The sequence below is a fragment of the Macaca nemestrina genome, chromosome 1 (assembly GCF_043159975.1).
Source record: "Macaca nemestrina isolate mMacNem1 chromosome 1, mMacNem.hap1, whole genome shotgun sequence".
Taxonomy (NCBI): Eukaryota; Metazoa; Chordata; class Mammalia; order Primates; family Cercopithecidae; genus Macaca; species Macaca nemestrina.
Window position 1 is genome coordinate 157,712,363 of NC_092125.1, and position 13,242 is coordinate 157,725,604.

General features: G+C 33.4%; 1 protein-coding gene across 1 annotated transcript in view; it reads right to left on the bottom strand.

Annotated features, from left to right (window-relative positions):
- The window catches only part of LOC105482664 (mutS homolog 4), a 117,753-nt gene that overhangs the window by 24,231 nt on the left and 80,280 nt on the right, over nucleotides 1-13,242 (bottom strand). Inside the window, exons 11-17 of the mRNA XM_011742882.2 lie at nucleotides 12,100-12,269; nucleotides 11,290-11,426; nucleotides 10,256-10,359; nucleotides 9,048-9,172; nucleotides 6,294-6,494; nucleotides 2,344-2,462; nucleotides 903-1,031 (exon numbers count right to left, since the gene is read on the bottom strand). Coding sequence (XP_011741184.2) covers nucleotides 903-1,031; nucleotides 2,344-2,462; nucleotides 6,294-6,494; nucleotides 9,048-9,172; nucleotides 10,256-10,359; nucleotides 11,290-11,426; nucleotides 12,100-12,269 — 985 coding nt within the window. The remainder of the gene's footprint in view (nucleotides 1-902; nucleotides 1,032-2,343; nucleotides 2,463-6,293; nucleotides 6,495-9,047; nucleotides 9,173-10,255; nucleotides 10,360-11,289; nucleotides 11,427-12,099; nucleotides 12,270-13,242) is intronic.

The window sequence follows — 13,242 nt, forward strand, 5'->3', positions numbered from 1 at the left end:
CCTGCAATCACAGCACTTTGAGAGGCTGAAGTGAGTGGATCACTTGAGTCCAGGAATTCAAGACCAGCCTGGGTAACATGGTGAAACCTCGTCACTGCTAAAATACAAAAATTAGCTAAGCGTGGTGGTGCATGGCTATAGTCCCAGCTACTCAGGAGGCTGAGGCAGGAGGATCGCTTGAGCCTGAAAGGTGGAAGTTGCAGTGAGTCAAGATTGTGCCACTGCACTCCAGCATGGGCAACAAAGTGAGACCCTATCTCAAAAAATAAATAAATAAAATAAAAATAAATAAATCATCATGGACTTTCATTTAAGGTAAATAACTTCATCTTAGGGACATTTTAAGGTATCTTAAATAAGAAAAAGTATTTTTATTTAAGTTTTGTTCATATCTGTATATATTGTGAGCGATCATTTAAAAAGATATTTTGTAAATTAATTTAATAGAGTAAAAATCCATGTTTTACATAGTTGATATGTGAAAAACTACTTTCTTTAAAGCAATAAAATTTTAGGTAGGTAAAATAGATTTTCTGTAAAGTTACCTGAGTTGCCTAGTGCTTTCCTTCCTGTTGTAACATCATAGTCAACATTATTGCACATGGAGACAATTACTGAAAGACCTTCATATTTTGCTACTTAACTTGATGAAATTAAAGCCAACTGACTAATTTCACATTATTTGAATTTCTCAATTTCATCTTTTCCTTATCTATATCATGGCTATCAAACTAATGATTCCCACTTTCATTGGAAATGAAGGAACAAAAATATAAATGCTATGATATGTGTTTACTATCTAAATTGTTTTAAAAGCTATTTGTGGGTGTCCGTAAAATTCAATAATAATAAAAGGATACATAAAATGACTCAAAATTAATATACTTAAAATAAAAGAATACCTTTAAGCTCAGTAGATATTCACAAACAGCATAACAAATGCCAATACCTTCTTCTGTATTAGTACCTCTGCCAAGTTCATCAATTAATATGAGCGATTTGTCATTAGCATTATGTAGAATATATGCTATCTGAAATATATAATTTTAATATTTATTCATTGTAACCAAACAGCTGTCAATATCACAGGAAAAAATGAGGAGAAACGCAGTCTCTTTATAAGTTTATCTGAAATGTATCTTTATAGAGACGTCCTGCTGAGCAGAAAATAATATATTGTTTTCCTTTCTAAAAATATCATGACTAATAATTCCAGAATAGCTGATGTATACATACACATATGCATATGTATATGAGACAACATAGAGTAAATAATGATTATCTAAAATATTGATGCTTTAGATACAGTGAAGAAAAGCAATAAATTAAATGTTTAAGCACAAAGAAGGTCATTTTCTTCTCCACAAATGACTAATCAATTACTGCTATAAAATATCCAAAACCATCTCTCAAATTTATTTAAGTATTACTCTATATCCTGTAAAGATGAAGTAAAGAAAAATTTAAGAAAAAACACCTAAGTCTTGATTCTTGGTTTAACAAATCAGTTTAAATCCATGACCAATGGAGACCAAGACTTAAATTGACAGAAGTGCTCTTTTCCACTGAAGATTATTAACTTCTTTCTCAAAAACAGAATTTTACCTTTCTTATATTATGACACAATAGTAATTTTGATGGACATTTTACCTTTCTATGACACTAAGCTTTTTGAGGGCTAGGATGATTTAAAAATATACCTTAAGTGCCTGATATATTGCTACAATCTGTTATAGATATTCAATACACAATAAATAATTACATAAATTGTGGGACAAATGATAACTTTAGTCACCACCTATTTACTTGAAGAAAATTATCAGTGATCCTAAATTCTTAATATAGATATCCCAAGAGTTACACTTAATTCCTTTAGTTCTAAAGGCTACTTGATGTTTGCTCAATCAGAAATAGGTGATACTTTGGTACAGGAAGTGAAATTTCTATAAGGACAAAAAAGAAGATGATTTTTGGAAGCCTTCTAACACTGTAATCTTTTGTTTTAAAATCGAGCCTATAAAGAACAATAAATACTATGCAAAATGGTACTGAACCAGTTATCATTTCCTGAAGCCTTTTACTTATTCCCTATAAAAACATTTAGGCACGCTTTTATTACTTAATAACACTAGCTCTTTCTTTTAAAATTGTATTTTCAATAAAACATTGTCTTCCATTTCCACTTAAATTGGAAATTAGGAGGCTGTCTCTGACTGCCCTCTGGCTCTTAGAAAAGGGTATAGGCACATTTGCATATTTTAGTATAAAAATATTTTATGTAGTAACTGACCATTAGTGAGATAATTTAATGTTTTTAACATAAGAAAAGTTTTGTTTGGGTACCTCTTTCATTTCTTTCATAAATGTTGATGAATTTGTTTCGATATCATCATCAGTACTGAGTCTTGTAAAAATTTGTTTAGCAATTCTAAAGGAAGAATATTCTGCTGGAACATATGATCCTGTAAAATATAAGGTCAAGATAAATTGAAATGTGTTTATAAAATATAAGTACTAATTACATTTTGCACTTATCAGATTATTTACAAGGATTATATGGTAGAAAGAACACTAGATATGGCCTTAGAAGACTTGACCCCAGCCCGGCCGGGCGCGGTGGCTCACGCCTGTAATCCCTGCACTTTGGGAGGCTGAGGCGGGCGGATCACGAGGTCAGGAGATCGAGACCATCCTGGCTAACACGGTGAAACCCCGTCTCTACTAAAATACAAAAAATTAGCCGGGCGCGTTTGCTGGCGCCTGTAGTCCCAGCTACTCGGGAGGCTGAGGCAGGAGAATGGCGCGAACCCGGGAGGCGGAGCTTGCAGTGAGCCGAGATGGTGCCACTGCACTCCAGCCTGGGCGACAAAGTGAAGACTCCGCCTCAAAAAAAAAAAAAAAAAAAAAAAAGAAGACATGACCCCAGCCCTATTCCTTATTATACAAGCTTAAACAGCACTTAAACTTTCCCAGTTCTAGCCGGGAGTGGTGGCGGGAAACTGTGGTCCCAGCTACTCCGGAGGCTGAGGCAGGAGAATGACGTGAACTGGGAGGCGGAGCTTGCAGTGAGCCGAGATCGCACCACTGCACTCCAGACTAAGCGACAGAGCGAGACTATGTCTCAAAAAACAAAACAAAACAAAACAAAAAACAGTTGCCCTACCTACTGTACAAAGTTATCTGGAAGTTCAAATAAGACAGTAAATATTCAAGTACATAACAAAGAGACTGTTATAAACTCAATAAAATTTTTAAATAACTTACTTGAATGATAAAGAACATTTAAAATATTAAAATGTGAAGGGAATGCTTATAAAGCTTATGAATATGCCAGTTATACTGATCTATTCATTATACATGGTATGCATTGAAACATCACTATGTATCTCTTAAATGTGTGCAATTATTATGTCAAAAATAAAATAAATTTTAAAAAGAAATATGAAAATCTGAAGCAAATGCCTATAAAGCTGAAGTTAATAAAATCATTATAAAAAGATATAAAGAAATATCTGTGATTACAAACATGCAGAAACATTCAGAAGCAAAATAAAAGCAAAACATTTAATAAAAAGAAAAAGTGAATTTTCACCCACAAGACTGTTTCTGCCCAAGAAGTTATTGAGCTAACTCATCTAAAATATTCGTTTCTTAAAAACAAATAATCTGATTAATGCACCCGTCTCAATATAGAATAAAATCTAAAAGGCATTCTAACATTATAAGAAGATAAAACATACAAGTAGTTGAATGGGAAACGTACCACATATACAGAATTCTGTATAGATAAAATTGTGAAATAGTAGGCGCAAAAAAAAACAAAGCCAGATTACTCCAAGATTGAAAACAAAAATAAGGATAAAGAATAGGGCTTAACTCTGAGGAATAAGGAGTAGCAAGAAAAGAGACCAAAAGTCAGGCTAATACTAATGAAAATAAAAGTAATAATCATAACAGTCGAAATTATAATAACTGCACCTGTACCATTCGACATACTAGGTCTTTTATATCCACTCTTCCTAGTTTTCAAAATAACCCAATAAATTGCGTATTATTTTTCTCATTTTACAAATGAAAAGTGGAGGCTCAGGACCCAGTGTGAGTGTATATATATACTGGGTAGTATATATAAGGTATTTTATATATATATAATATATATAATGTATATTATATATATTTATATTACATATGGAAGGTATTTTATATATATACCTTATATATATACAGACATAGCATATATTATTAAGCGGTATGTTTGTATTTTCTCTGCTCTCTTAACCTCCATCAAAAAGTTTCTCAACCTTTCTTATCTAGATTATTACAGAAGCCTCCTGGCTGGTATTTTTGCTTCTAGTCTAGCTCTCATCTATGCACCAGCTAGAATGATCTATCTAAAAATTAAATCTGATCATACTATTCTCTTACTAAATGTCTTCAATAGCTCCCTACAGATTACTGGATAAAGCTCAATCTTCTCAGGTAAATACCTAAAACCCTCCATGACCTAATTACTGCCCATCTCTCCAACTTTATACCTTGCTACTCCTTACAGTTACTCTTTGCTCTATGAAGCAAAGGAAGTACAAAGCCTCTGGACTACTTTTTTGTAGTTCCTTGGGCACATCATAGTATTTTTTTTTTTCTTCTGAGTTTTAGAACATGCTCTTACCTCTGCCTGGGAAGTCTCCTTCTTTTTCATACTTTCCCCTCAAATCCATAGCATTTTATTTTTATTACCTCAGTCCTTATAAAAATTATTAGAAGTAAGTGTTACCATAGTTTTTATTTGCAGATAGGAAAACCAAGGCTTAATGAGGTTAAGCAATTTGCCTAAGGTTACACAGCTAGTAACTTGACAAGCTAGATCTACCTTCCAAGTCTATGGTCCTAACTTCCATGCCTTTCAAGTCCCACTTGTGTCTTACGGTCAGACTATATGAGATATTATATATGTTTCAGGTGTTTCAGAGGTTTAAGATGGTCAGTGACAAGAGAAGTATCATTATCTTTAAGTATTTGAAGAGCCAATATTGGGAATAAATACTAGATTATTCTGTAGTATATAGAATAATAAGGATAAATGAGTTGAAATTATAGAAATTGGGTTTCAGTTCAGTGTAATGAATACTCTAATTAAATTAGGGCTGTCCAGCAATTGGACAGCCTGCTTTTTTATAGAACAGAGTTCCTCATAGCTATTCAAATAGAAGTATTATGTCTTACATGAAGCAGTCAGTATTCTTATAAGGGGAGGGAAATTAGCTAAAATGTCCTTTTATTTCCAATAAACCTACAAAATCAATAAAATATTTACTCTTCATTAACTCATGCATCTCTGATTGTCCCAGTACTAAGGGTGAATTTATACTGTATCACCAATATTATTATTGCTTTGTTCTCCTTACAAATCATTACATTAGACCAAAGTTTCTCACCCATGACACTACTAGTAACTTGGGCTCCATAAATCTTTCTTGTGTGTGTGTGTATGGTGGGGTGAGGAAGGCTGGGGAGTGTGGAGAGGGAGAGCTGTTCTGTGCATTGTAGGATGTTTAACAGCATTCCTGGACTCTACACTCCCTTCAGTTGTGACAACCAAAAATGTTTCCAGATATTGCCAAATGCTGGGAGTTGGGAGGTAAGGGATCAAAACCACCCCTGCTTGAGAACCAGTTCATTTTGGCCAAGTATCTCATCGCTGATTCATACAGTTCTCAAGGAAATCCAGTTTTCAGAGATAGGAGTTAAGCTGTGCATCCATATTAAGAAATAGGTGACAATATTGGCTCAGTGACAGCCATTTAGATAAATATATGCACATGTGTATGTATAATATATCAACTGCTATAGTCAAGTTATTGGTACCCCTCAAGTTAAGGGAAATGTTTCTCTGCTCAATATTATATTTAATAATTTTGGAAAAAAACTCACATGGGTTATTAAAGGCAACAGCTTAACCTACTCATTTCACTTTTTCTCACAAGGTTTGTTTTTGAACCAGAAATAATTGCATGATTCAGTTTAGTAATAATTGATGAAACTTTAATAGTTATAGTAAGAATGGTCCCACTTTTGTAGTATCCCAAAAACATTTTAGTGCAATGCAATTGAAATTGGATGAAGTTTAATGAATATTGAATAGTACACAACAGACACACTGTAATATTTTTAGGTAACAGAATCTGCTCCAAACTGTTCTCGGGTTAATTAGGCACATGGACCCAAAAAAATTAGGCACAAAGCATTCTGAAAAGAGTGTCAAACTGGTCATTATAAATAAAGCTATAACTTACCAATCTGGGCCATAATCTGACAAAGAGCAATCTGTTTTAAATATGTGGATTTTCCACTCATGTTTGGTCCAGTTATGATCAAAAAATTACTCCCTTCTGTAATATAGGTATTGTTGGCAATAGGTTTTTCCGCAGATATTTTTTCAAGAATAGGATGCCATCCCTGTTTGATTGCTAAAGTATCAGTAAATTCAGGTCGAACTTAAGAAAAAAAAAAAAAATAGAATGGTTTTTAAAGATTAATATATTTGCATCCAAAGATTTTGTAGTGTGTATGTACTCTCTATATCTTAGTGATTTTCACACTGGTCAATTTGGAATAATAACATTAAGGTATTATATTATCCCAAATCCCCACCCAAATTCTTCTAAATTATAATAGACACACTCTAATCACTATCACAACTTTTATTCACTTTCTAGAGAACTCTAGAATTTAGTTCTTTACCATTGTTGAGCTCCAAAATAGTTTATAAAATTTTCAGCTTTGTGTAAATTAAAAAGAACCAAGTAGATCAGGCATGGTGGCTCATGCTGGTAATCCCAGCACTTTGGGAGGTCGAGGAGGGCAGACTGCTTGATTGCATGAGCTCAGGAGGTCAAGACCAGCCTAGGCAACATGGTCAAACCCTATCTCTACAAAATATATATATTAGCCAGGCGTGATGGCTCATGCCTGTAGTCCCAGCTACTTGTGGGGCTGAGATAGGAGGATCTCTTGAGCCTGGGAGGTGAAGACTGCAGTGAGCTGAGACTGTGTCACTGCACTCCAGCCTGGGTGACAAAGTGAGTCCCTGTCTCAAAAAAATAAAAATAAAAATAAAAAAGAACCAAGTACTCATTGATTGTACTTTAAAAATCATAATTTGCGGCCGGGCGCGGTGGCTCAAGCCTGTAATCCCAGCACTTTGGGAGGCCGAGACGGGCGGATCACGAGGTCAGGAGATCGAGACCACCCTGGCTGACACGGTGAAACCCCGTCTCTGCTAAAAAATACAAAAAACTAGCCGGCGAGGTGGCGGGCGCCTGTAGTCCCAGCTACTCGGGAGGCTGAGGCAGGAGAATGGCGTGAACCCGGGAGGCGGAGCTTGCAGTGAGCTGAGATCCGGCCACTGCACTCCAGCCTGGGCAGCAGAGGGAGACTCCGTCTCAAAAAAAAAAAAAAAAAAAAAAAAAAATTCATAATTTGTTACTGGTACTATAGAGTTGCACATTTACTTACTCTACCTTAAACACTACTTCCCTACTTTAAATATTATTTCAAATTTGGCACACTTAGCATTTATTTATGTATTTATTAGAGACAGGGTCTTGGTCTGTTACCCAGGCTGGAAAGCGGTGGCAAAATCATAGTTTATTGCAGCCTCAAACTCCTGGGTTCAAGCCATCCTCCTGCCTCAGCCTCCCAAGTAGCTGGGAATAGAGGCACCTGCCACAACTTCTCATCACTCTTTTTTAAAGAGATGAGGTCTTGCTATGTTGCCCAGACTGGTTTCAAATACCTAGCTTATAAGTTGAGGTAAGATTATAGAATAAAATCAAATATAAAAATAATTATTTATAAGCCTATGTAGAAATGTTGTATAAAAGGAAATTTCAGAGAATAGAGAAGATCAACACAAATAATTTGCTAATTTATAGAAACAAATAAGGATCAGGTCTCTATGGATATCACCTGAGGTGAGGCGAGGAGGAAGAGGGTGAAAGGATATGTGAAAACCAAAATGTTACATACCTTTATCTAAAATGCATAGATAAACTTGAAAACATTCATCATAAAAGTGAAGTTAGAAAAAAAATTTTAAGTATCTTCAAAAATTCATTCTTTATAGATATGGAGTTTCAGAATGATCCTTCTCAAACTAAAATGAAGCAATACTAAATCTCTTAATAGTTAAAAAAAAAAAAACTACCATTGGAATATCTGACCCCTAAAGTACAGTTTTGACCCAAAGGAGATATAAAAGTTTGAAAAGTTTTGGCCTATAAAATACCAATAGAAAAAGTTAATATATCCATAAGAAATATGAAAAAATCTTTAGATACTTCCCATAAAACTAAATTAACATAACATTTTATGAATTTTACTGCTGATTTACATTAGAAATTTCAATGTTTTTAATGTAATGAAGTCTACAATTATTCAACCATAATTATCACATACTAGTCCAGTAAATTTGCATACTGGAGTATGGTAATAACTGGTAAGTTAGATAAGAAATGTCAAAGCACTAACTCCAAGTATTCATTTAACATGAGAAAATTACTTAACATTTATATTCATGGCCTTTGTATAGATTTGGGATATAAAAATAAATTACATAATTCCTAATTTTGGTATGTTCACATCTAAGGAGCTAGTGGATTAAAATGCTCACTCTGGAGATGCATTTCTCTCTATTAATATTTATCACACTGCTTCTAATAAGTATTCAGATTTGAACTTTATAAATTTAGATCATAGTCATTTTTACCAAGGAGACAGCTCTTGCAGTCTTTCTTATTCAGGGAATCTTTAGTTTCTTGCAATTTTTTCTTTTTGGTTTGCCAATTTTTGAGAGAAAAATTTTTTACTTCAAAAAAAAATTTTAAGGGTAATCTCACTTTCTTTATTTTGTGTCTTTGTCTAGGACCAGAGGCAAGAGACTCTATTTCAAGTTAAAAATTTTAAATGGCATAACTATTATATCAAATTGTTTGAAAGGAATACAAATTTAAGTATGCAATATGTTTATTCCAAAGAAAGCAACTTACCATAGTCAGAAAGAGTGCAGGCATGAGCAAATGACAGTAGCATATCCAGCATTGACACAGTGTCAGATAGTTTATATAAGCAATGAATATGTTCATAAATCTCACTAAGCAGTTTGCACACTATCCTGAAAACACATGTTTGGTAAGACATGTAATAATGTTTTTTCAAAAGGGACACACATTGTAAGTGTAAAATAATATTAAATTCACTGCCTGAAGTAAAATAATATTCACACCTGAGTTATACACTATACATAAAGCCTATTGTTCGACTGTCTCATTTTAGAGATGAGGAAATTGAAGTTTTTACTCAAGATCACAGCTACTTAGTGGCAAAGAATCTATCTTCTGGTGTATTAACATCACATTTTTGAAATAACTGCTTTTATGTGATATTAATAAAATAAGTTTTTATTATTAAAATATTTGATATAGGTCAAATCAAGCCCTCATTATACTTGGAAGTATCCCATTTGCTAATCACTTTATGAATTTGCAAATGTTAAGTTCAACACAAAAGCTATATGCATTTTCTCTCTCACCCATTTTTTCTTTCTGTTTCACACTTGTTCTCTCATCACACACGTGCACACAGACACAATATCTGAATAATATAATTTTTTTTATAAGGCAGAGTTATACTGTGATATAGTGCAAAAAGTTTTTCTCTTGTAAAGATAAATATGTACCCAAAACTTACTATATATTAAAATGTTTGTGGTACATGCCTTGAAATTGTCTTGAAAGCCCAACTTTTCTCTTTATTACCTCAGCCTAATAAGTGTTCTAAATCTTCTACTTCTTCTTTCTGGCTGTATTGCTATTTCATGACCAGCAAAAGAACTGACACTATTGTGATACTGCTATTCAATTATTACTATCAAGGTATAAGGAGCTGAGGACTTACAGACCATAGAAAAAGAATAAACTGAATGAAGCCCAGGTAAGCCCATGATGTGCCAAGTTCTACATCATGGTAGAATGCATATTACAGAAATATCAATTATAATAGTATTTGTTTGCAATTAGATCTTCCCCGAAGCTTCCGTGAGGCTCAGTGATTCTAATCACAAAGACAGACTTCCTTTGCTAACATACTTAATTCTACAATTGTCTGTAATTAGATAACAATTAAACTAATACAATTGTAACAGTTTCTCAAATTAAACCAATTTAATTCAATATTCAAATATTTCAAATGCTCTTACATATAAGTCATGTGATAGATTTCTCTCAAAGATTCTTGGCATCTTTCATTCATTTTAATTAAATCTGCTGATGTAAAGCTATAAGAATTTTTCACTTTAGAAATCTGCTGGGAGATTAAAAAACAAATGTCAAGATAAGTGCACACTACTATGAAACATAACATAAGATTTTAAAGAACAGAAATATGGATATTTAAGTTAATCATTTTAATCTTTGAGATACGGTATCACAAAGAAAGTTCTAAATAACATTTGTGAAACATAAAAGGAAGATCACTTCAAAGGATAAAGCCAAATTTTTTAACCCATACATTCATTTTTTTAAAGCAGGATATTTTGACCTAGTTCATCTGGGATGACTATTCTGATAGTTCTTAAAATGTTAAAAACACTACATCTTATTACCAAGTAACATGCATGATGGACATCAGAGATCCTCACTCCATCTCCGACCCCTGTTGCAGCTCTTGTCCTATATCTGAACCTCAACTCAAATCTCTAATCTTACTCAAGCTCTAAAAGCCTGAAAGCTAAATGGTTTGTTCTTATCAAAAAGTACCCCCAGGAAGCAGACAGAACAAAGGTTAGAGTGGGTTAGACTTTCCCAAACTGGTATATTGTAAAGGAGCTATATAGGAAAAAATATTCCTGTGGTACAAAGATTTGGAAATATTAGATTTTTTTAAAGTTAAGTAGATTTCTTTACTTCAGGACTTTTAAAACCTTTAACAGGCAAATGGTGTGGTATTTTCCTAATTTCTTTTTTCATAAACAGGTTTTGGATGTTCTTTCTTCATTTTCCTTTTTTTCTTACACTAGGCTCCCAGAACTGTGGAAAACACTGAGTTTGATATTTCTGCAAAAGCTTATAAACCACTCTTAGATTAGTATATTAATTAGGTAGGTGGGTAGGAATAGGAGAAGATATCGAACATTCAGAAATTTGGCTTGTAAAACTCAAGAAGTCCCCAAAATACGTAGATGTAATTCTATAAAATCAGCAACAATAATTTCCTAACCACTCTAAAATGAACCTTAATAAATTCTGAAGGAAGTTGATCATTAGGTAGGGCTAAACAGTCTGTAGTCATCTGGATGAAAAATCCTCGAGCAGAGCTAAAACTTGTCCTTAAAGGAAGACTATATTTTTCTCCAAGTTGTGATATCATTCCTGGTGACCAGAGACAAGAAAAACAAAAACAAAACAAAATAAATAAATTTTAATGAGAAAACCACTCTGTTTTAAAGTCATATGGTTTTTAAATTCTTATTGTTTTATACATAAATAAGAGGTCTTGTTGCTCTTTCAAACTCTAATAATTTTTTTTTTTTTTTTTGAGACAGGATCTCACTCTGTCGCCCAGCCTGAGCACAGTGGCACAATCATAACTTACTGCAATCTCAACCTCCTGGGCTCAAGTGATCCTCCTACCTCAACCTCCTGAGTAGCTAGGACGACAGACATACATCACCATGACTGGCAAATTTTTTCAGTTTTTGTAGAGACAACGTTTTGTCTCTACAAAAGACTAGCTGTATTGCCAAGGCTAGTTTCAAACTCCTGGACTCAAGCTATCAGCCCTCCTTGGCCTCCCAAAGTGCTGGGATTACAGGCTTGAGCTACTACACCTGGCAATGGAAGGTTTTCAAAAGGAGTTTAGTATGAAGGCTGCCACATATGCTGTTTCCTTAAATGGCACTACATGCTAAACTTATGTTTTGGTAACAAAAAATAAATGTAAAATATGTATGGCTAGTCATCAGCAGCAAAAAAGGACAGCATGTCCTGAAAAGGCTGTTTCATCCCTACAAAACAGAAAAACATTATCAAATAAATAAACTACCTGCTATGTCATCTACAATCTCTGTGTATGTTCTTCTTGCTATGTCAAGAAATTCATTTATGTTAGACCTCACTGCATAGCACTTCTGAGTCCTCATGTTCAGGCATCCTTTCATGTATCTTGCATCATCATTAATTACTGTTTTAATCTTTTCAAGTATGATTCCAAACCTAATATTAAGGCCAAAAGAAGAACATTATAGACAATAAGTCAAAGAGTTATTTTAATTTATAATTTGAATCACAGTTGATGATAGCAAATTTTTGTTCAAAGTTATTTTGAAATAACTAATTAAGCAACAAATATTTAAATTTACTTAAGTTAGAGCTGTGACTATTTCATATTTAAACTGTTTCATCAGTCAGGACTAGTCTAAAACAGCATCAGGAACCCAAGAACAAATTCTACATCTGCTAATAGAGCTCACAAATTACATATACTGATGTGCCTGTGGGTACAAAATATATCTCTAAAGAACTGTTATAAAAATTCTAGCTTCATGCTCATTCATTCAATAAACATTAACTTACACCATGTATCAAGCACTTCGCTAGGTGAAGAGATTCAGAGAAGAATAACATATGATCCCTGCCTTCAGTAGAGGCAATGGTCACTAAACACATATGTAGACAGCGTAACAGGAACCTCACAATTATCAGTGGTAAAGTGCAGTGATTATGCAAACCAGAAATCTGGTAACATATATTTTCCTCAACTTTTCCTTCATTCCATTCTATATTTTATTTGTAATTAAGCCAGTTTTATTATTAACTTCAATGTGTGACCTCACACAGGGTATATTTCTTCAATTAATAGAAGAATAGTTCTTAGGTATCACAAATCTTTTAAGTTCAGAACCAAGGTCTGGACTGAACCAGTAGTTCTTCAGTCCACAACTACTGCTAATAATTTAATAGTGTTAAAATTAAACAGTATTTAGATTGTATTCAATATTTATATCTATTATTTTTTGTTACATTAGACCCTTCATGATTTAACAAAATGAAGAAATATATTTTTATTATTTGCAAGTCTTTCCATGGAGAATGGCTTTAAAAAGAAATATTAAAATTGTGCATGGATTTCAAGTTCTCATGCTATTCTAATTGTCTTTTAACACAAATAATCAATGTGTTGTTACCC